Source organism: Rhinolophus sinicus, linkage group LG03, assembly GCF_036562045.2.
Source record: "Rhinolophus sinicus isolate RSC01 linkage group LG03, ASM3656204v1, whole genome shotgun sequence".
Lineage (NCBI taxonomy): Eukaryota > Metazoa > Chordata > Mammalia > Chiroptera > Rhinolophidae > Rhinolophus > Rhinolophus sinicus.
In genome coordinates, this window is record NC_133753.1 from 34,952,068 (window position 1) to 34,977,577 (window position 25,510).

Sequence of the window (25,510 nt, forward strand, 5' to 3'; positions counted from 1 at the left end):
CTGATTACCCAACATGATTAAGTCCCATGGAAAGACAGCAGTGGAATCTTAAAGATTTCTTAAACATGCTCATTTTTTCTATGGAAAGATTTTAAAAACCATGATGATTCATGAGAACCAAGAATTTTTTGGTGGTGGTTGTTGGAGGGGGTAATTTTTTATGGCTTTATTGAGATAAAATTGATATATATTAAATTGCACATACTTATAGTGAACAATTTGATGAGTTTTGACATATGTATATATCTGTGAAGCTATTACCACAAGATAATGAACATGTCCATCATAATTTTTGAAGATATCAATAATATAAAATTTTGGTGATCATTAGATTCTCAGGGACATCTGGCACTAGTAACCATATTTGTCTATTAAGTGATCACATTTTATCTAATTTATTGTCACTGAACATCTTTAGAATATTAATGTACTAGCAGAACAAAGGCTGGGAAAAATTTAGGCTTTTAAGTTTCAGCATTTTTGAGGAGCATCTGAATGGTGCTGAAGTAGGCTTTTGAATATAAAAAATCAACAGGTATGAAATCCTCAATATGCTTATGATGGCCTAGCAGTCCCACAAAGCCGCCCAGAAGGTCACCTCATGCCCCACCTTTTCTAGAGAAGAGCGGCAGATAAGCCACCCTCTGTGTTGGACTGAACCTCATATTTTCCCAACCACATTATTTTATAGACAACTTGGGAGTCAATAAAGCATAAGTCTTGTTTGAAAATATGGGTCTACATATGGGAATACTACATTATAAGGCAAGTCACTTTTCTCCTCTGAGTTTTGCTTATCTGTCAAATATCTTCTACCTTATCAGGGAGAGGAGCTGTGAAGGAAAAAAAAAAAAAAAGAGAGCAGAAGCAGCAAGCTTCCTGGAATGTCCAACTTCTCAAATGAAATAGCACAAATAAATATAAACACAGACAGCTTATAATTTGTATGGCTTTGGCTCAGTGTTTCTGTAAAGAAACATAGCTGCTTTCTGTCCTGCTTGTGCCATCCTATGTGCCCTCACTGCAGGTAGCGATGAGGTCTGACAAGGTTTTTTTCGAAGGCTCTTCTGATAGCTCCACTATTTTCAGCCCTGTTCTGGAAACAATTTAAGGACGCAGCATTTAACCTCGGGGTTGCAGATCCCTTGTCACCATCTGCCACCAACACCCATCTCCACCCCTCCGCGCGCAGACCTACGTCCCCTCCAGAGCCGATACAGGTCACCCACACAACTGTGGCCATGAGGGCTCCAGCTTCCCTTTTTTGGCCTCTGGTCCTGGGACACCAGTCGAGGCTGAACTTTATGAGACGAGAGGGCGGCCTGCCTGATCAGTCACGCTCCAGCTGGGGGCGGCTTCTACCTGCGCATCCTCTCCTTTGAGTCCTCCCCAAATGGGAGGAAGACTCAAGTGGATTTGGCACATCCCCCAAGAGGGGCCTGCCATCAGCAGGCCTGGGGCTATCGTGCTCCCAGGAGGACGCGGCCGAAGCAGGCCTTTTTCACCTGCGTAGTCACAGGCTTGGGAGCAGCGAGGCAGCGGCGGCGGCGGCGGCGACTGGAGTAGGAGGAGGAGCGCAGGCGGCGGCGGCGGCGGCGCGAGGCCGGGAGGAAGAGGAGGGGGAGGAGGAGGAGGAGCTGAAGCGCCCAGAGCGGCAGGCGGCAGCTCGGCCGGAGTTGCAGCAGCGGCGGCGGCGGCGCGGACACCGCAGCCTCCCCAAGCCCGGAGTCCCGGCGGGGACAGCAGCAGGGAGCGCCCGGCGCTTGGCCACCGCACCTCGGCCCCGCCAAGTCGTTGTCGCCGCCCCCGGGGACCGCCAGCCATGGCCGCGCCGCCGGTTACCCAAGACGAGTTGCTGCCGCTGGCCAACCCCGGGTCCCAGTGGTTCGGGGACCGGGGGGAGGGGGAGGATGAAGCGATGACGCCGAAAGGGGACAAGCCGGCGCCGCAGGCGGGGGAGTCCGGCCAGGGGTTGGGCGCCGGGGCCGAGGAAGTGGCGCCCCGGGAACTGGGCTCGGGCCCCGCCCGGCCGCCGCCCGTTGCCATGGAAACTGCATCCACAGGTAAGGCGGGCACTGCCCCGCAAATGGCGTCGGGGACCCGGGTCCCCCAGCCGGTCCCCGTCTCCGCAGCCCGCCTCTGCACCTTCCTCACTCTCTGTACCGTGAGCACCAACCTCACCTCCCCCGCGCCTCAACCCCTTTCGCCACGGGCGACTGTAAATATTAGCCGACTGATCGAAAACAGGAATTTTATTTTTCCTAAGACTCGGAAGAAAACAAAATACTATTGATCCTTTTATTTAATGATCATCGTTAGTTCAGCTTTTGAAATGGTCCTCATAGGCAAACCGCAGCATCCTGGCGCTGGCGCGCCCCTGTACAAGTTTCTTCCTTCTGCCAAGGGGTTGGGGGCTGTAGGGCCCTCGTGGACACTTGCGATGATTTTGGGGGGCGTGTTTGCACTCAGCGTGCGCGCGAGTGACGAGGACGCTGACAACAAAGCGACGGAAAGGCCCGCGGCCGCTAGACCCGGCTCTGTCCCGGGCAGAGATGACTTTAACTCTCCCTCACCCCTTCCCTCTTTGAATCGCCACACCCTATTTCCCGGTTTTTCCTCCCCTCCTTCATCTCCCCCTCTCCCCGCGCAGAAAACAGAAATCCCAAGGTATATGTGCCAAATTCTGGAGGAACAACGTTGCGAGAGGGTTGGGAGTTGTGGCGGCACCCCTACCCCCCAGAACCTTGCGTTCCCAGCCGCCCGGATCCCCTATCTGGCAGGGAGCATTGAAACTTGGAAGCCCTTAGCGTGGCCGGCCTGACTGTGATGATAAAGGACTTGAGTGGTGGTGAGTGGATGAACTACAGTTTACCAGCAGTCTGAACCCGCCGGGGAATTTTTAAATTGCCCCGGGTTCGTCCTCCCTTCACTTGACTTCCCCCGCTTTCGAGCCGGAGCGCGCTGGTGCCCCGAGGGGACCAGGGGATCTAGACATCTTGGCCGAAGGATGCAGGATGCATATTTTGGGGAGGGTCTGCCGGCCTGGTTAGCTTTGTGTTTCCAGGGAGTGGGGTAGAGGGTGCTGTGTTGTGTTGTTCCCTAACAACGCTTTGTTGTGGTGGAATGGGAGTGTGTCGTTTTGGAAATGTAGCTTTTGAAAGCCTGGGGTGATGGGTGCTTCCAGAAGAGGGGAAAGGCAGTAGGATTGGCATTCCGGCTCTCGGCAGCTTATTTAGGGGAACCCTTTCTTAATCCACCTCCTCTCTTAAGGGTCATGTGGAGTGGTTTTAAGTAGCTTTAACTGTGCTCTAGTACCAGAGTTGAGCTGAGAAGAGATTTGGGGAATGCGTTGAATAAAACAGGTTAACATTGTGAAGGGAAGAGAAACAGCTGGGACCATATACAAGAAAAAAAAAAAAAAGAGAGAGAGAAAAAGAAAAACCCATGTGTCATATGTTACATGGGAGGGGAGAGGATTTAAGACTAAGCATGGCTGCCTAGCCTGTCTTTCAACTTTTTTATCTAAATGAAGAAGAAGGAAAAAAACACTTTATAATTGCAAAATAAGGTGGCAAAAGATAACAGACAAATGAAGGTACCTTTTGTGTTGGCTTACCATTACCATTCTTTATTGAGGGTAGCTCATGATTCAGAACCTTTATCCCCTGTCATCAAAGTAAATTATTTCTTTATAGACATTACCTACCTCCCATTAGTGTCACTAAGGGTAGGTGAACTAGGGAAAGGAAGCTAAGAGCTATGTGGTCAGTAACATATTACCCACTAAAATGAGTTGCCATATATAAAATGCTTAGAACAACTCCTGTCGCAAAGTAGGCATTTGTAGTTTTTAACATCATCATTATTATTATTACAGAAATAGTTTACTTTGTTGACTGTCTTAGGGGTTTCCTATTCTAGGCAGCAAATACACTGATAAAATCAAACATGATGTTAAGTCGGGATGGGAGGAGAATGAAGGGAGGGGAAAGGGGTACATGTTGTGCATATTTATATAGAAACTTTTTTGTGTATTCTGCTTGAAGGAATTTCTCATATAGCTGTTGATTGTTTAATGACTTAAATTTGTATGTTTCTTATTTGGTAGACTGGATGGGATGTTATAAGACACACAGATGCCAGCAATGATATCTAAATAAATAACTGGATCTTGAAATATCCAAATAGAGTCTGGGCCAGCTTCCTTGTCTGTTATTTTGGCAGTTCTATTGCAATACGTGAAGTCAGCAGGTGTATGTTCAAGTTTATCAGAGACAAAATCAGAGGAAGCCTATTAAACACATGCTCTACTTCTTAAAAAAGAATGGTCCTCTTTGGGACTCACGGTAACTAAAAAGTAGCTTAGACTCTGAGTATAATATACTGTAAACAGATTTCAGGGTTATTTTTTTTAGATGGAATTATAAAATGTAAGACAGATATTGATATTTTAAAAACTTTTCTTTTCTGAAAAACACCTCCAATCATGCCCTCTGGACAGAAATTCTGTTATTTATTTTGTACATTTATGGTAATTAAAGTACCTAAAGAAACATTTCTAAAAATATTTCCCAGTAGTGTCTTCAAATGAATATATGTTTAAACATCATTAAAGCTGCACTACAAAACTCCATCCATACTGTATTTTCAGGTTTCCTTATTGCTTCTGTTCTTTTTTTGGTAGTGTTCTTAACAAAAACCACTTTCCTCTAAAGCTATATTTTTTCATGTCTAAAATTTATAATGGGCATGCTAAATTATGTCTATTGCCAAGGAAATATTTAATACACCATGTGTAAGCTACAACATGTTAGAGTTGTTAATCATGAATCAGTGCCATCATCTAGTAAGTTTATACAAAGCATGTTAGGAGCAACTGTTTTTTTTTTGTTTTTTTCATGATCAGTTATTTTATTCCTGGAAACTGTTCAAAAGGAGCATAGAATAACACAAGGATAGAATGGCCCTTTGTTTAAGGAGGAATTTAAAATAGAACATTTGAACAAAATGCAATGGTAAGAAGTAAACTCAATGGCTGCTTTGGAAATAAACTTATTGACCGCTTCATGCATGGAAGGCAAAATGAAGAACAGAATGGTGAATGATCTGGAGAAATTAGTCCAGTATGATTTGCTTCAGAAATATTGACTTTTAGATAATTTGACTTCAATTTGTAGATGATGGATAAAAAAGAGAGATTTTTCCCTATTTACCTTACTTGGGCCACAGTACATTTTCCCTATTTACCTTGGGCCATCATACATTTACATTTTTCAAATATTGAATGTGGTAGATACTCTATTGGAAAAAAAAAACTATTCTTATATATCATTATTTAAATAACTTTTGGAATAATTATAGATCCAAGTTTATTTTGTTTTATATCATAAATTATATGATACACATTACCGGTCATCCTCTAAAATCCATATGGAGGCTAGATTGACTGTCTTGACTTATAGATGTGTTTGGTAGATACATGTCCACTTTTTTATTTGGCGTCATTCCCAGTAATCCTCTTCAGAAGGTGTAAATTTCAGTCTTCTGTTTTCTTTCATCTTTTAAGAAAGCAACAGTTCTATTGAAATGGGAAGGAACACTATACTTGCTTTTACAATATTTTACAGAACATAGAAGAAGAATAAAAGAGTTTCTATTGCAATTTATTTCTCTGGACATAGCCTCTGGTTACAATCAATAACATTTCTGGCAGTAAGTATGGTATATGTCCTTTCATATAGGGAATTGAAATTATGTTAAACTAAAATTTAAAAACACATAGCCTCAAAATACATGGATAAGTAAATTTTATCAAAGTTTTCAGCATAACTTACTTTTCATGAGCTCTCTGTTCCAGGAAACCCATCCTGCTCATTGCTCCTCAAATATACCATAGGCCTCCCTGCCCCCTTCTCTTTTTTAGGCTGTGCATGTACTTCTGATTTTGAGGGTTTGGAGAAGAGTTGTGGGTTATCTTGCCCATCTGTTTATCCTGGATAGCACAGATTATGGAAAGTTTCTATTGTCTGTAAAGTGATAAACCATTGCTGTTCAATTCAATTTAGTAAACGTATTGAATGCCTCCTTTGTGTAAGGATCCATGCCCAACAGAGGTTGTGGTTTCCTAGAACACGTGCGCCTCTTTGTTTCACATTCGTATTTAGTTTAAACAGTTCCTTTTGTGTCATTTTTTATTTTCTTCATTCTCAAGTCATCGCTGGAAGCTAGACTAAAAGGGCATTATAATAATCTACCACATGGGTACAAGGGTAGGATTTAGTTTTCTAAGGTCTGAGCAACACAGGATAAATAAATAGGAGCACAGATTCCTCAGACAACATAGCTGGGGAAAAATAAAATCTATCTATCTATCTATCTATCTATCTATCTATCTATCTATCTGCACATCTCTCTGAGTCTGTTATCTTCATAGAAATAACTGTGGCTGAATATTACTCAGAGTCTTTGGATTAGTTAATTTTGCTTTTATTTTAAAGTGGCAGTAAATTATTCCAGTGGTGACTAAGGGAGCTTTGAAAAAGGGACTACAACAGTATTGTAGACTTGTTGGGGGATCACTTCATAAATTATATGAATGTCTCACCATTACGCTGTACACCTGAAACTAATATAAAATAATATTGAATGTCACCTATAATTTAAAAAAAAAAGGTCACGGGCATGTGTAGTACAGTGTGGGTAATATAGTCAATAATGTTCTAGTAACTATACTGTCGGGTGGGTGGTAGACTTGTTGGGGTTATCACTTTGTGAGTTATGTAAATGTCTGATCACTGTGTTGTTCTGTACGCCTGAAACTAATTGAGAGAGAGAGAGAGAGGGAGGGAGGGAGGGAGGGAGAGAGAGAGAAAGAGAGAGAGAGAGAGAGAGAATTAAGATAGAGCCTGGAAAAGAAGAGCCTTATAGATCATGATAAAGATTTTGGTCCTGAATCTGAAAGCAATATGAAGAAATAAAGGGTTTTATTCAAAGTAGTGACATTAAAAAAGGAAAAGAAAACAGGACTGACTTATAGAGGGAAGTGAAGGAGTGAGTGTTTGAGACAGACATTAAAGAGGGGATGTAGTTATTGAGGAGAGTGGGAGACTGAGATGCAGTGGAAGACAAGGTCAGCGGAGGAGCGGAGTCCAGAAGATGGCAGCAAGGCCAGAGTGAAATAATCACCTGTGTGATTACTAAAATCACAAGAACCATGACAGAGATTGGAGAGTGACAGTGAACCAGGTGCTGCTATCTTTAGGAAAGAACAGATGGGTATGGGCTTAAAAGCTAGGGGTTTTAGAGGGGAGGGAAGAACAGTTGCCTGTAAAATTACAGTCTTGGCTATAGGTTCTGCAAACTCTATTTAATATGTACAGAACGTAGGAGATGCAACTGAAGTAGTTCACTGTGGGGGATGGGAACTTTGAGGATTGTAATTAACTAAATATGAGCTAGTGGTATGGTGAAATTACTAAAATATCTTACGTAATTTTAGGTAGCATTAATAGAAAGCCTTGGGTACACATTATATGAGGTAATAGTTTCCCTAGATTCCGTTCTAGGCAGGCCAAATTTGGAATCTTGTACAAAACAGTAGGTGCCAGGCTTTGTGAGACGTCAGTGAGCTATAAAATGGTGAGAGAAGGATGAATAGATTGGTGAGGCTTCAGAGAAAATGCCATTTGAGAAATGGTTGAGGAGTTAAGAATCTTTAGTGAGAAGAAAAGAAGAATGAAAGGAGATCTGAAAGTTAAATTCAAATACTAGAAAAACTCTTACTAAGCAAAGAAAGAAGATTTGACCTAGGTGATTTCACAGGGCAGAATTGGGACTGGTGGGTCAATCCATTTCTACATAACGAAGGAGAAAGCTCTAATAATTAGAACTGCCCAGAAAAGAGGTAGATTACCTCCCAGTTACTGATATTCTTACAAGCAAAGTTGCTTTTTATTGGAGGGAACTTAGAAAGAAAGGTGTTAGTTATAATTCCCTAAAGGAACACAATACCCCTAACTTTACATTGTGCTCGTTAACATGGGCGTAATTTCTCAAAAGTGAGCAGCACGCTAATGGAACCAGAAATAGTGTATATCACAAAAACCACAGTTAGCTTCACACTGACTACCTAAAATGCTCTCTCCACAAAATTGTGGCTGTCTTTAAATTCTTTTCTAGCTCTCCATTGTGGAGAAAAACGCCATAATGTAACATACTTGCTTCTTATGAACTATACAATTTTATCCACTTTTGGGTTATTAACCTAAATGTGAAACATGATATTTACAAGCATCTCTTTTACTTATTTTTTTCCTGAACTATCACTTTAATTTTTTTCTGTTGTATCTCATTTCATAAATATTCCACATATTCTAAAATGTTTTGGGAATTCATTAAATAATTCCATAAAAAAGCATCATGTGAATCTCTCCTTAGTCCTCTGCCTCACTATCTATATATTTATTCAGATTATTCATTGTAAAACCATGTTTGCTCGGTTGCCTAATGAATTACATTTTTAGCTGAAATAGTTCTGCATTCTATTTTCCATGTCCAATCTACAAATGAATTTTTGAATTTCTCTATTGCATAAGATTATTATAAAACCAGTTATAGACCAAATTCTTCTTTCTGAATGTGGGGAATTTATTGAACATCTCACATCCTTCAGAATTTTGTTTTAGACATAGCAGATCTTCACTCACTTTTTAAAAACAGCTCTTGGATAACAGAAAATTGTGTGTATTCAAGTTATTACTGATCTAGTTGATTGATGAGTATAAGAATGAAAACCAATGTCAATCTACCTTGGCATGAATTTTTCAACTGATCCTGCAAAATCAGGGCTTCTCAAAATGTGGTCTGGAAACGGCTCGCTTCAAGATCCCATAAGGTGATCCACAGACCTCAGTCCAGGAAAACAAGCCAGCCAAATGCGTTTTACAACTTTAAGAAGCACAGATGTACTCCCTCCCCGCCTTATCTTGGCATTTTGCCAGGGGCTATGGAGCACAAGAAGCATGAGCTATCCCTACCCCATTTCCTCTTATCTTACTGTCTAGATGAGAGGTGTGAGGAACTCACACAAAACAAAGGTAAACTACTCAAGTTAAAGACCAGCCTGGTGCTTGGATGGGTGATGGTACAAACTATAAGCCTGCAAGAATTTCATGATTTTATGAATTCCAGAGTACCTGGTCTCTGGATGATGGTGGAGTGTGACTTTACACCTAGAGGGTAGATAGATTAGGAATGAGCAGAAGTGAGCAGAAAGGCAGTTTTGGTGTCAGGAGAAACATGGGTGATGATGCCATGGAGATGAGCAAGACTCGGCTGGTTTAAGCTGAGTTGAAAGCCAGTCATGAGACTCTAGACTCATTTTTCATGGATTCGGAGACCTTTGAAGGTTTATATATGGGGGAAGTAATATTATGAAGTGTGTTAAGAAAGATGTGTCAAACAGTGGCATAGAAAGTGAACTTAATGGGGACGGTGATTCTTAAATCTGTACATTTTGCTGAAAGACGACTGACCCAATAACATCAGTTTCAGGGCCTTGAATAAATAACTATGGGAAGAAAGATGAGTGGTTTCAAAGAACCATTCAACCAGACTTGGAGACTGATAGGATATGAAGGATATGAATGGAGGAGTGAATCAACTTTAACATTCTGTGCCCTATGGCTGGGAGGATGTTGGTACTATAGAGGGGAACTGGTTAGACAGGTGAGGATAACAAACTCATTTTTAGTCATATGGGGCTTGAAATGATGAAAAGCCATTTGAACGGAAATCTCCACTTGGCCCGGTAGATAAAGGAATAGATTTTGGAGATGAAAACAGGACTGTTGATATAGATTCAGACAGAAGAGATTCCATAGAATAAATTAGGTTTTTGAAAAAGAGACTCTGTAGTATGGGAAGGGCCTAGAACCGAGCAAGAGCTCCTTGCCTTGTACGAAATGGCATCAGGCAAGTTAGTTAACCTCTCTGAGCCTCTCATTCCATTGTAAGTATATGCCTACAAGACTAGGTCTTGTAGCGTGCTTGCCAATCACGTGGTAACTACTCATTATTATAGCATCATGGAAACCAAGATGACATGGTATGGAATGAGTCTTGACTGAGAAAGCAGTTATGTAGTCTTTGCTTTGGCATCTAGCATCATGTCAATGTGGGCAGATCTGCTTTATGTCAGTTTTTTCGTATATAAAATGGGCATCTGACAGAGCTGTTGTGAAGATCAAATGAAATGACAGGAGGAGGTCTGTGCAAATGGCAAATAACTATATTTGTAAGGTACTATTGATAGGAAGCGCGGTCAGCACTGTCTGATGCAAAAGAGGTCTAAGAGAACAAAGATCAAGAAAAGTCATGCTACCTTAGCCTTAGGTGTTTTAGTAGAAAATGCTTGCTTGCTTATCTGGACCTCAGCCAAATATCAGTGGGGAGTGACAAGAGAGGAAGAATGGGAGTGGGGAGAATTCAGTTTTGGCCATCCACATTGGAAGACATTTTTGGCTGTAAGGAGTCCAGTTGTAGTGGCGATCAGTTCCATGCCTCATGTTCTGAGGAGTGATCTGTGATTGGAACTGGGCTGAGGTGTGCCCAGGGGCGAGCTGGAGGGAGGGAGGACCGCAGATGGGGTCTATCCTGATTCTCCTGCTCAGTGGGAGGGCAATAAATGTACGAAGCTGCTCCAGGTACATATGGGAGTCAGTCTGGATGAGGCTGCCTCTCGCATAGAAAGGGTAGTCACTGCACCCCTTGTAGTTATAAGACAAGTCTGCAGATGCCTATAAGCCCATAAGGCTACTTTAACTGGCCCTATGAGCTTATAGGCATCTGCAGACTAGTCTTGTAACTATAGGTTAAGTCTTTCATAAATTGACTAACAGTTCTGGAAAGACAGAGTAGACATACTTTTCCATATCCCTCTTTCTTGCTAAATACAGCTAAAAACTCTGGACATTGTATCAGATAAACATAAAAAGGCTGTGTAGTAAAGGTTGCATATTTATACGGCATTAACCTAGATGAAGACCTATCTGAACTAAAGTGAGGGAGAGAAGCTGTGTGAGGGGATGTAGCTAAAACTTGGAATGATAGGACTTGAGGATCCATAGGAGCTTCAGCTGAGAGAAACAGCTACATTTAAAGAGTGGAAATTTAACGGGGATAGTTGTAAAATCTTGTAATGGGATCCTCAAATGAACTGCATGAACAGAATGGGCCGGCCATGGTGAAACTGCAAAACATACAAAGAAAAAGATACAGGAGTTTTAATTAACCATAAGTTAACTCTGAGTCAGTGAGATGCACCAACTGCCCCGAAGTGATAAACTGTTAGACTTGTTAACTGCAGATGCCCAGAGTCGTGCTTGGCTCTCGGAGGGTCAGCACAGTGGGGTTGAGCAGAGTCCTGAGTGCACTGAGAGCTGCGGCGTGGAGATGGTAGCGGAAACCTTGACGGTGGTTGAAAGAACTGAGGATTTAAGCCTTCACAAGAGAAGATAGGATGGGTTAAGACAGCTGTCTAAAAATACATGAAGGGCTGTCAAGTGGCATAGGGACTCTGGAGGATGGAGCTGTGGTCAATCAGACGTGAAGCTGTGAAATATGAAAGTCGCCTGAACTGCCTTATATGGTGGTGAGTTTCTTGTCACAGGAGTTATGTAAGCATAGTTTGGCTGATCATTTATATGACATAGGGGATATAATAGAGAGGATTCCTTAGACTAGTAATTTTTAAAAGAATCTTTTCAGGATCATAGACTCCTATTGGAGAATCTGATGAAAGCTTTGGAATGTCTGCCTAGGAAAATGCACTTACAAACACCATTTGGCACACAAATTCTGGGGTTTTTCAGAGGCTTTTATGGATACAAGGATTAAATAGCTTAGAAATCAATAATCCAGATACTGTGATATAGATCACTGTTTACACAGGGACAATAATTTTATGGTTCAATAAAATCTCACTGAATCATCCATTTATTCAACAAATATTTGTTTAGCACTTCCTGTGTGTGTGTTTGCATACACACACATACATGAGATATGTAGCTGAGTAGGTGACACTTAAATATATAACCAAAATATAAAAATAGATGCAGTAAAAGAACAACATAGTCAGACTATGAGGAAGAACAGTCTGAATTAAAGAAAAGGCTGCATTCCATAAATGCCACTTTGTTAGTTTCAAAAAATATACTGTAACTGAATCTGTGGCTCTCAAACAGTTACTGAGCCATACTCTTTCCAAACTGGCTATGGTGACGTGGGAGAAAGAGCACAGACTTGGAGCGCCATTCTGCATTCCAGTCTCAGCTCTTATACTGTATGCTTCTGTGTACACTTAAGTCGTTGCTAAAATTTTTGGAACCAATTGTTACTTTAGGCAATACCCATTTACTGTTATGAGCAGATGCTAGGGGTGGGGAAGATATTGATTCTCCCTCTAATAATCTCCCATCAGCTACCTAAAGACACCATAAATAAGTAAATAAACAACTAAATAAGAAATATTCTCTGAAGTGAACAATTAATGTTTTCTCAAGTTTATGTAAAGTGTGCCTACTGTATTTTTTTAAAAAAATTGTACCACTTTAATTTATGTATGGACACATCAAAGTAAAAACAGAGTACATCCTGTACAAATTCAGCTTCAAAATAAGTCAGCTGGCTTCCATTCCAAACAGACGGTAGTCCCTAAGCGCATTTATATATAGAAATTTTGGAGTTGCCATTACTTATACAATTAATTTGTTAGCAAACCTTTTATTATTGATAATATAAGGGTAATGTGCAACACAGCATGTTTACATTACCAGAATTGAACTTGTGTGAGCTTTATTTTTTTAATTGAATCCATGGCATTAGAGAAGTGTTTTTATTTTATTTTACCAAAAGTGTGAGAAGGAATAAATACCTAGTATTGTTTCCTAGAAATTGTGCAATCTTTTAAGGGCCAAGCAGTTCCTGTTTATAATTTGGATGTTTGTATATCAAAAGTCTCAGAAGTAAGAATTGATTTCATTTCTGACTAATATGAAGGGATTAAAAACGTTTTTAAAAAGAGAGGTAATGTACTTTCTAGAGAAATGAACCCCAGAAATATCCTGTCCTGAAGGTGAATGTATGTATGTTATGAGTAGGGAACTATTTGTGGTGGGTTGTCAAGGTCATTTGTGTTATCTTTTTTCTTAAGTGTAGTAATCTGCTCTGTGTTTGTACTTATTAAACCACTGTAATAACTCCCAGAAACATTGGTTCCTAAAAGGAATCTTTATCAATTGATTAATAACATAAAAACCCTGCCATTCTGCCAGATAGGAGACATCAAGGTCAACCTTTAACTATATCACTTAGGATATAGTAATGATTATGGTTTCCATTGTGATCACTCATGTGAAAATGTCTTTTGAATATTGAATTGATATTGACATACTCTATTGTATAATAACATTATTATGAATCTTGTGAAACATAATTTTCAGTTCATAAAAGGGAAAGTTGATATGTAGATGGATCCCAAGAGCCTAGAACTTTTTCTATGAAGGGCCCCATCCCGCCTTTCATAAGAAAATCAGCAGATGACTATGTATAAGTAAAATGGAATTTAATTTCATTGATTTTTCTTAGTGAAATAGAAATGTTCAACTCCACAGCTTTGTTTTTAAATTGTAAAAACAATAATAAAAGAAATGTTTGCAAGAGAAAACACAATTTCACCTTCTTTGCTCAAGTCTTAGTGTCAACCTCACATCACGGTTTGAGGATTCAGTGAACTAATATTTATAATGCTTGACACATAGTAAGGACTATGTAAATATTTGCTATTCTTATTGTTATTAATTCCCTATCCATTTTATTTGTTTGCATAATAATCACTAATCTTCATTAAGTTCCTTAGAATGGATGAGGCACTGACGTTGTTTATCGAGTGATCCTCATTTTACAAATGCAGACTTTGAGCGAGGCCAAAGCCACATTTCTGACTCAAGTGTCACTTTCTCTATTGCACCACACTGCTTTTCTGCCATTGAAATATACCATAAGGAAAAATAAAGCTCTTACAAGACAACAAAATCAGGACATGGAATTCAGCCTTATCTTGCAGAGAGAGGAAAAGAGACACAGGGAGGAGAGGTGAAGGTGGAGAAGAGAGTGGGCAATAGGGACAGGTAGGGATGGCGATGGAGGGAGAAAGCTTGACCCCAGAAATGGACACAAATAGACAAAAGGGGGAGGTAGAGAAAGACATGGAAAAGGGAAAGAGAGTTAAGGAGAAGTACACAGAGGGAGGGAAGCCTTTTGAGGAAGCAAAAGAAATATGTGTATATATATAAATGGATTTGTAAAAAAGAAGAAAAGAGAAGCAGATAACAAAGCTTTCCTGAACTCTGGAATCTCGAGTGAGTGACACCAGTGTTCTTAGCTTTACTTCCCTCTGAAAATGTAATTCATGTCTGTACAATTGCTTAGCTCCCCTAGGAGGGGGAGCTGCTCCCTGGGTTGTCCTGTGCAGGGCTTCCCAGAGCTATCTCACCCCCAGGCTGAATGAGATCAAGCAGTGGGCTGAGTTAGCCCTGTGGGCTGATATGTTCCTTCCTCTGTCTGGGGATTTTTCCAAAGGACTCACATTAATTTTATCTAAATGAAGAAGAATGTAGCTCAGGGTTTTCCCTCAGATACAAGGGATTATTTGTAAACGTTTCTCCTCTGCACAGCTAGCAGTGAGATTCACAAATGCAATGGTTTGGATAGCAGTATCAGGGAACTAATTGGTTTTTCTTTTACCATGTTCAAGTATAAAACTGTATGCTATACCTTGATTGGGGAATGAGGGTAGTTAAGGAAAAGAGGACATAGATCAAAGTGAAGGAAGTTAGCACCTAGGGCTAGGTGGGCAGTACTGTGATAATCACTTTATATGCCTTTGTATAACTTTTGGATCCCATTGCCTATTTGAATAGGTAACAGAGGACTTGCACTATGGTTTGGTTAATCTGAGTAGTGGTGACAACTAATTGGCATAATTCTGTTTATTTGCTTCCAGCCAAGGCCACAAATTAGACATGGAAAGGACTCTTCCAGTGAGATTCCGCTAGATTATTCAGAATGGGGGGCCAGATGTTGCAGTTCAAGGCCTAGCGGGAAGCACAGGTGCATTTTCAGGAATGTTTATTTAAATCACATTCTTCTCATGGGCCTGTTGAAATAGGCAGATAAGGATTTGGGGTCCTTCCTATCCTTTCATCAATGATGATTTTTTGTACGTATACTTGTTTATATCGTATCAAGTGCATTAAAATTTCTTTTCCTTTTCTAGATGGAAAGTCCCTTGAGGTAGATGTTTTGTCTCTAATAGTCTCCATAATCCCTAGCAGAGGGTCAAATATATCAGTATCAGAATTTCATCATTTGGTGGTTTATTTTTTTTTTCTTTGACTACATAAAAAGATCTTAATACCATCTTGGGATCCTAACACATTTTTATAAGCTTTCAAAGTCGATTCTGTGAATCAATGATTTTTGGGACTAGGATTTAGATCTTTTATATATAGCTCATGTGATCAAGTTAAGTCAATTACAATATAAATTCTTGCTCCTATTTCTATGAGTTATAAGTATAATCAGCAAAAAAATTTAATATGTTGAATCCCTTCAAAATTAAAAAAAAACTCTAGAGTACTAACTTAAAAAACAAAAACAAACCTTGACAGTTATGATTGAAACTGTCTGGTGCTAAATGAATTCTGTTAACATCTAAAAAAATTAATTGGATGGATGTCCTTGATAAGGCGAACAATTATCCTGAGAATTTACATAATAAAATGCAGTAGTTTGTTCTGAGATTAGTTTGACACAATTGCCCTTAGCGCCTCCTCCTTAGCACCTGGCAGCTCACCTGGCAGCTCTGCCCTCACAAAGGGGATGATGTATGGAGGTGCCACCATTACAAGTTAGAGCTTCATTTTCCATTGATAATAGGAATGATATGGCGAATTAATCTTTCATTAGTTTGTGGAAAACAAGACATTACAGTCTTTTGAATTCAATTCTAGCCTTTTGAAATCTAAGCATTTACTTAAGATGGAAGAGGCTGCAAAGAAATAGGGCTTAACAGCAGGTTTGAGCTTGGTGAAACAATTATTTCAGGTGCCCCAGCAAAGATGGCCTGGCTCAAAGTCTTTCTATGAGATTTGCAAATGAATTCAGTCCCTGGGCCCACTTTCTGGCTGCTGGGTTGGGCAATCTGTGCCAGTTTCCTCCATCTCTACTCGGTCCTGCCTATGTATGTTGCTATCTCTTCATGTGGCAGGAAAAGTCTGTGGGTTCAGGAGTCAGAGCTGCTCAAAAATGAGTATAGCGTGAAGGTGGGCCTTCTCCATCGCTAGATGTGTTCAGGCAGAGACTGTGTGATTACTTATCAGGGACGTTTAAAAGGAAGCTTATTTTTCAAGTGGGAAGTTGAACTAGATTCCTTCAAATATTCTTTTTATTCCTTGATTTTACAATAAAAGCAGGGAATTGTTATGCTGTAAATCCTGTGGATGACTTTGAAATGACAGATACGTTTTTAATATTGGGACTTTACACCTTTAGCTAAAACTTGTCTTAGCCCATGTGAGCAAACCAAAACATCAATAATCTAAGTTAACAAGGAATTTAAATACTTAAAAATATTTTCTGCTTCTTATTTTTCTGGCATGCTCAGAAAAGATCTCTTTGATTAATAAAATGGAAACACGGATGAATCATTATGTTCCTTAAAATACTATTGGTAGACAAAAATATTTAAGCATCTTAACAGAAGGGAAGGTTAGAAAAAGCTTTTTGTTGGAAGTGGTTCTGGAACTGAGTTTTAAAGGATGAGAAATTAGCAAGGTAAAGCCTGAGGAAGACAATTCAGAGAGAGCAGCACTGCTGAAAACCATATTTCTTCCTTCTTGCTTTTTCGAAAAGGAATCCTTTGTTATTGTTGTTTTTGCCTCTCAGAGTCTAGATTTCTAAAACAGTGACAAAGAGGTAAAGAGCCCTTTATTTGCTTTTGCCTTTAAGCCTCTAGATCATTCCTGGTTCATAAGCAAACTCAGTCTCCTCGAAGTGACTGCTTCTCTGAGAATGCATATGGCTTTCAGAATTGGGCAGACTGTGAATCTCGAACAGGTAGGGAGACACCTGGATAAGGACCAAGGGCACTCAAAGCCATCCTCGACAAAGTCAATTTTTTCCAGTAGTAAGCCTTTTAAAATACGTTAAAAAACACACACCAAAAAACTACAAAATAAGTGGATGCATTAAGGAGTGAGTTCACGTGCAGTTTTCAAAGGTGAGATTTACGTAAACTTCCCACTTCACATATTCAGGCTACATCCACAGGCCTTGGCGTACATACCTACTCTTGTTTTCCCATTATGTTTATTTAGTTGGAAATATTTGAGATACTAGGCAGAAGGGTGTCTGGGTAGGTGATCTGGGGTAAGTACCAAGAACCTCAGGAACAAGGTAGCATATGAGTGTGCATGGACGTGCACGTGCGTGTGTGAGTACATGTGTATGTGTGTGCACCAACTCATAGAGATGGGTGCTGAGATGAGAAGAATGCAGTGGACAGAATTCTCAGATTGGTGAGTGGATCTCCAATGGGTGAAAAATGAGAAGGAAGAGAAGCAAAATTAGACCAGGTTTTATCCCTTGGACCATTCTGTTTCTGCTTCCTCACAAAAGCACAAGTGAAACTGTAGCCAGAAGGGGCGAGGGGGGAATGTTATGGTTATGGTCTTGGTTCTTTTCTTCCATCATCCTCATCCTGCAGCATTACTGACCTCTTATATCCCAACGTGGTTCATGGCCCGTAATAACCCACCCCTGGCTGGTGTCTTATAGACTGTTACTATAGAGAATTCTTGTATTTTTTTTTTTTTTTTTTGGCAATTGTTCCAAGTTCAGATATTTAATATATATATACCCTTAATCAACTATGTCTTTATAGTTCCAACTGCTGCTGTTCCTAGTCTACTATAGTGCAGCTATGTGTGATGCCAGAACATTTCTTTTCTCCTGTAGCGTGTCCTCCATAGAATTGTCCATGGTAGCTGCCTGAAATAGCTTCTTTTTCTGGGCCTTGAAAGATATCTATGCTGGAAAATTGTGGGAGAGAATCTTCCAGGGAGAGGGTACAGTGAATACAAATGAATAGAATTGTAAAGCTGACAGGATGGGATGACAAGTGGTTCTATGTGTGTTTGGATCCTCCTGGGGAAAGGGAAGGGAGAATGGAATGGTGGGTGGGGACTGGACTGTGAAAAACTGTAAACTTTTGGATGGCATACTAAGAACTTTAGATTTTACTCTCTGTTGACAATAGTCATTCGAGGGGCGGCCGGATGGCTCAATTGGTTAGAGTCCGAGCCCTGAACAACAAGGTTGCCGGTTCAATTCCCGCATGGGATAGTGGGCTGTGCCCCCTGCAACTAAAGATTGAAAACGGCAACAGGACTTGGAGCTGAGCTGCGCCCTTCACAACTAGATTGAAGGACAACAACTTAGAGCTGATGGGCCCTGGAGAAACTGTTCCCCAATATTCCCCAATGTTGTAAAAAAAATTTAAAAGAGTCATTTGAGGTTTTTTTTTTTCCCGGTGAGATAGATGCTCCTTCAAATTCGTGTTAAGAAAGCACTCTGCCAGTGTGGAAGGTGGCAGTGGGAGCATGGTGAGGGTTGGAAGGTGAGTTAAGAGGCTTCTGTACCAGTCCCATAAGACATGGTAAAGCCAATACTATGGCAGTAGAGAACAAGATGGGTTGAGATGGAAAGAATTTTGTGAAGTACAGTGGATAGAACTTGGAGATGAAAGAGACTTAAGAATTATTTCACTTTCTGGCTTGGACATGTGATGCATAGTGATGCTGTTAAGTGAAATGCGGATATAGGAAAAGAGAATCAATGTAAAACACTTTCAAAGATAATAGCACTCCATTGCAAATGTAATGTATTAATATTAAAATCATGTTTTGCTGATCTTGTCTTTAAGGTAATGATCATCCACAGTATTTATTATACAGATGTGGAGAAACCATTAGGAATCACAAAGCTAGTGCTTTTATAAACACCGAATAAAAAATGCAAACTATGAACCAACCCTCTTAATTTTTAATTGATGTTTGGAATCTACAATGTCAAGTTCATGTATAAGGTGATTAAAATTTGACTTTGGTTATAGATTTTACTTCATTAGCTCTACATATGGAGAAACATTAACTAGTTCTACTGATTGAACATATTGATTGTACAATTGCATCCTTATAATCTCACTATTTAGCATCCATAAGTACTTACTGAAGTTGTTGGAACCTTTCTGCCCTTTACATTAGCTGGAACAATCTTCCCACAGGGCTTAGTGTAAGAAATTGATTGCTTGGGTTGCAAACTCAAGAGTTTGCACCCCACTCTGTTAAAATGTCTCTCCCATTCCACACTCACAGACTAAAACAGGGTTGTTCTTTCTCCAAGAACAGAGATTTTGACCTTCGCTTACTTCCTATATTTTCTAATTGACATGGTGAGGCAACCAAGGATTATATCAGCGACTCTGTATTCAGAAACCTGGGGATGACAACTCATTTATGAATCCTGGTTCATTTCTCGTATTTGGAAACTGTGTTCCCTGAAGGCTTTGTTTGATTCTCATTGTTGTGTCTCCATGGCCTAGAATGACGCTTGGCATACAACAGGATTCAAAACAAATTTATTGAATGAAAGAATGAATGCATGGATGAATGAATGAATGGCTAGTTTTCTTTCGGTGGAATACTGGGTAGATTACAGGGAGACATCTAGAAGCAAAAAAGTCTAGGCCCTGAAATGTCCAGGTTTAGTTCTTCCCTATTCGGAAAACTTCATGTGCTTCTTCATTGCATGCCTATTTGACTTCGGTATTTTTCCATTTTAAAATACATTTTCTATATAATAATCATGAACTCTTCTTTTCTTTCTCATATGAGTAGCAAGGCTGCTATTACAGCCTGGTTTTTATCCCTTCTCCATCCCTTTTGTGTTTATAAAAAAGAGCCCTGTAATTGTGCCTACAAAATACCCAAATCTTCTCCCGTTCTTTAGCCCTGACAGGACTCCTCCATTGCTAACGAGCCTGTATTCTTGCAGAGAGGCAGGGAGCAAGGGGGTCCCAGGAGGATGCTGAGAGTCTCAAAGCAGCTTTTTTCATGGAGCAAATTAAGGACAAACACAAATCATTTTGGGATTTTGACCTAAATCTTAACCCATTTATTGTCTTAAAATAAATCTCTCTCTCTTTTTTATTCAGTGCCTTTAAAATGTTTATAAAAAGGCACTATGCTATAATCATTGCTTTCTAAATGGAAGACTTGGAAAACAAATGACACTAGTGACAAATCTCCAATGGCTATGTAATTTATGAGCATTTTATGAAGTTTAACCATTTATAAGACACAGGCTGTACAAGGTTTGCATTTCTTCCAGTGTCTTACTTTTGTGAGATTGCATTCACAATTTCCCTTCTCACATCACATGTGCCTCCATTTTTCTATTTGTTTTAGCTTATCTTTCCAACTGTACAGTTCCACTTTCTTAGCAGATGTTAGTAATGGGTATTTAAGTTAGAATAACAATAGATACAATTTATTAAACATCATCCACGTGTCAGGCTGATTTTGTGATTTAACTTAATTATACCATTTAATCTTTTGAAAACACTGAGATGTAATTTACGTACAGAAAAGTAGACAAATCTTATTTCTACAGCTCAGGGAATACATATCCATGTAGCCATCACCCAGTTCAAGAAAGAACATTTCCATCATCCAGGAAGGCTTCATTCATACCACTAACCGCAGAATAGTTTTGTCTGTCTTTGATCATCTGAAGGGAATAATTTTGTATCTGGTTCTTTTTGCTTAATAAGATGCTTTTTGAGATTCATTCATATTATTATGTGTATTGAGAATTTGCTAGTTTTTGTATTACTGTGCAATATTCTACAATATGAGTATATTACAATTTGTTTAGCCATTCACTTGTTGATGGACATTTGAGCTCTACCCTTCTTTTTTGGGTTATAAATAAAGCTGCTGTGAACATTTTCGAACAAAGCATTTTGTGGACCTGTGGAAACATTTCTCCTGGTTATGTACCTAGGAGTATAATGGGAAGGCATAGGATAGGCCTATAATTAGTTTCATTCAAAACTCCTAAGTAGTTTTCTAAAGCAGTTGCATCGTTTTGGACTCCTATCAACAATACATGAAAGCTTTTGTTGTTCTAAATCCTCACCAGCACTTCTTATTGTCAAATTCTTTAATTTCAGACATTCTAGTGGATGTGTAGTGGAATCTCCTTGTGGTTTTCTTTTTCACTGAAATGTATCAAGATATAATTTACATACAATAAAATACACTTGTGTTAAGTGTATGGGTTGATGCATTTTCAAAAATGTATGTTATCATGTAATCACCACCCCAATCCATTTTTAGGTGTAAATGTTCTGTAACTGCCAGTTTGGTCAAGTTAACAATAGACAGTGTTTTTCATATTTTCTCTATCAACTCTTTATAACTGGAATTGTGCAGATAATTAAGCAATAATGCCGAATACATGCATTGTATGGATCTAGAATGGCACTAGTTGTGTACCATCTTTAGGAAAATTGAAAAAAATACGTTTGTCAAATGATTTTTTAAGTGCTTAAATTTCTAGTTCAGGAAGCTATTCTAGATCCTTATTTTTGTGTACTTATTTTAACAATTCCTGAAACGGATTTTTAAGTCTCCAATTATGACCGTGAATTTTTTTGTTTATTCCTTTAGTTTTCTCAGGTTTGCCTCATATAATTGAAGCTCTGTTATTAGCTGCATGCACATTTATGAATGGTATATCTTTCTGATAAATTGACCCTTGCATAATTACAAAACTATGCTAATAGTTCTTATTTTGAAGTGTACCTCATCTATTTGCTTTCTTATGCTTATTATTTGCATGTATATCTTTGTCTACTCCAACTTTCAGTCTATCTAAATCTTTAAGCATGTCTTGTATAGACTGCATCCCACTGAGTCTTGCTGTTTTATCTAGACTGACGATCTCTTCTTTTTAATTGGAGTGTTTAGATACTTAGATTTATAATATTATTGATATGATTGGGCTTAAATGTATCATATTTTATTTTATTTTTTATGGGTCTCATCTGGTTTTCATTCCTCTATTATTTTGTTTTTGCCCTCTTTTGAGTAAATCAAAAGTGTATTACTATCCATTTTATTTCTTCTATTGTGTTTTTAGCTATTATTTTTAATGGTTGCTGTACAGCTAATACCCTTAACTTACCAAACTCTGCTTAGCATTGACATTTAGCATTTTTAACCATTTAGTTTTCATATCTGCTCTATGAAGTATGTGTTATTACCTAGACTTTTTAGTTAGATGAGGAAACAGCCCCAAAGAGGTAAGTCACTTGCTTAAAGTCACATATGGGAAGAGGTGGAGTTAAGGCACCATGTAAAGAATGCCAGCTACTTAAACGACCCTAATGGTATTTAGTCAATGGTTCTCCCCATATAGTCATTGCTTGCACAAAGTACCTTTATTAATGGCATGAAAAAATGTTTCTGCTAAGGACTTAGTGAAAGTTCCATGTGATTTATCATCAAATGCTTCTAAAGAAAGAGGTTGGCCTCTAGAGGCTATAGGATTGGATGCTTTCTCATTGAAACATTTCTTTAATCAATGGAAAAATTATTGATAAGGTGTCCCAAGAGAGCAATCCATGGAAGAGGAATTACAGAGAGAAACTGGTGAATGTTTTGAAGGCTGGAGATGGAAGAATATTTTAGGTTTGGATTTATTATGAGAGTGGAAGGATGAAGTGATATAAAATTTAAGGAAGCCAAGATTTATTGATCTCATACCAGGTACTAAGTGCTTTTTAAATGCTATTATTTTTTTTCTTTGTTTTTACTACTTGTACACATTGACTGACATTTCCCCACTTCCCGTACCTTCTAGCCCCAGTCACGACTTCTCTATTCTCTGTTTCTATGAGTTTGACTTTTTCAGATTCCACATATAAGTGAGGTCATGTAGTTTTTGTCTTTCTGTGACTGGCTTGTTTCACTTAACATAATATCCTCCAGTTTCATCCATGTTGTCACAAATGTTAGGATTTCCCTATTTTTTAAGGCTGAATTCCATTATATATACACATATACCACATTTTCTATATCCATTCATCTCTCAGTAGACACAGAGGTTGTTTCCATGTCTTGGCTACTGTGAAGAATGCTGCAATGAACGTGGGAGTGTAGATATCTCTTGGAGATATTTTCTTTGGATATGTACCCAGAAGTGGGATTGCTGATCCAAATATCACATTTAATCCTTACAACATGCATATATGGTGGGTACTTTGTTATTTCTAATTTGAAGATAAGGAAATTGAGGCATAGAGAGGATATAGTGATCCCAAGACCACACAGCTGGAAAAAGGTAACACTTGCCAGATTCACTTGAAGTCTGGTCTTAACTATTATGCAATTGAAGGTAGAGAGTGGAGTGGGTTTCAGGTTACGTAAGCCTCACAGTAGCTTTCTGAAGTCGATAGGTGCAATTATTTTGATGATCAAGAAATGGAGACAATGTTTAGGTGAGCTCTCCAACATCCAATATTGCTGTCAAGAAAAATCTGCTGAGTCCAAGTCTCATCCCAGTGACAAGGATGGGCCCATCCTGGAATGGAGTCAAATCAGAAGAAGCAGAACCATAGTGAATGAAGTGCCAAAGCATGCAGTGGGTTCCAAAGGCTGAAAGTGGGAGAGTTTAGAAATGACTCTGGATACCTATTTTGAAAAGTTTGGAGAAGAAACAAATGCAAAAGATAGAAAGTTTAATTTGTAGAATACCAAGAAATAAGGTAATTTTAGAACCTAGGAAAAGTTAAATTTACAAAGCAGAAAAGAACCAATTAAAATTTTTTTCCTGTATGTTTAACACCAAAAACAGATTATTCTTTATATGAATGAGAATTCCACAATGGATATTCGTTATCTAAAATTAATTATATGTGTTAGAAAAAATGCTGAATTTTCCCTAGGGCCAAACTGAATTTATTGAATTTTTAGCCTTAATTTATGGGAAAAACTTCCTACTTCAGAATTGGAATTAGTTAAGGTTTTGAATGACTTCTGATACATTTCATTGATTTTGTTATAAGTATATAGATTGATACTTTGCAAAACCACAATACATTTTGCTAATGGTCTGAACTTCTGCTTTTTTAAGCCTGTAGAACCAAATTAAAACAAGTGTTTTAATGGGTGCCAAAGGATAACAGATACATAGTTAACCTTGGTACCTCAGGAGAGTGGGATTTGGGTGAAGAGAGGAAGCTTATCAACACTTTATATTTCTCCTAGTTGTTTGACAGGTTACAATAAGCAGGCATTACTTTGAAATAGCAATAATTTAAGTAATAATGAAAGGGAATCATAATGTATTTAATGAGATAAAGCTAAAGACAAACTAAGTGTGTGTTTTAAACATTCTTTGAGAAAGAACAGGGTTTTGTAATCAGAAAGTATTTTTATAGTAATAAATATATAGAACTTTGATTTATAGTATAAGCCAAGTTTCATGAGCATATATATTTGTTAGAAACAGGAAAAAATGGTAGAAAACAAAAAAAAAAAAAAAAAATAAGAAGAGAAGAAAAAACTACCTACATATTATTCATTCAAATGAATTCACTTGATGATATAATTCTATTGATCATTTTCAAATCTTTCTTTTTGATTCAAAATGAGGAATTTCAATGAGAAATCTAGAAGATTTTGCTTGTAAAATAGTCTGGAGAAAGCTTCTCTTTATTTTTGTCTGGTACTGTTTCCTCATTAAACTTTAGTAATATATACTACACTACAAAGTCAGTAGAAAGGGCTAAATAAACTAAACTGGACCATTCTAAAATGACATGGCAATATTTGAGACAAGCAAAAACAAATTCATAGGAGATTTTCTAGGTCAGAAGCACAGCTATATTTCAGCGATCTTAATATCAGCAGTCATATTGCTGCAATCATGTCTATAATGGCCAAAATGTTACATCTGATTTTTTTTGGCACCCTCTCAATTTCCACATGAAATTAAATCTTATGGTTGTGGTACCCACAGTTTTGTGCCCTGGAGAACTTCAGTACATAAAGTAAATTAGTAGTTTGTTGTACACACACACACACACACACACACACACACACACCCCAAAAACATCTGGGATCATCTACATGCTATATATTGACTTTCCTTCCCAACGTCTTCTGATATCATTAACTCTTCTTCATCAACATAGTTTTAAAGTCTACCTAGTATTCCATCTTATAGATGTCCTACCAGCATCGAGTTCCCTGTCATTGAATCTTTAGGTTTTCTCCATTTTTTCCCTACTAAATTAATGCTCCTTGACTTTGAATATCCCTGT

General features: G+C 38.7%; 1 protein-coding gene across 2 annotated transcripts in view; it reads left to right on the forward strand.

Annotated features, from left to right (window-relative positions):
• The first annotated feature begins 1,223 nt into the window (after positions 1-1,223).
• Positions 1,224-25,510, forward strand: part of RTN1 (reticulon 1) — a 172,820-nt gene continuing 148,533 nt past the window's right edge. Inside the window, exon 1 of one of the 2 annotated variants that reach the window (XM_019725828.2) lies at positions 1,224-2,063. In XM_019725828.2, the coding sequence (XP_019581387.2) occupies positions 1,823-2,063 (241 nt within the window). In that variant the 5' untranslated portion in view covers positions 1,224-1,822. Of the gene's footprint in view, positions 2,064-2,735; positions 2,849-25,510 lie in introns of those variants that run through there. The other variant, XM_019725830.2, reaches the window with a different exon arrangement.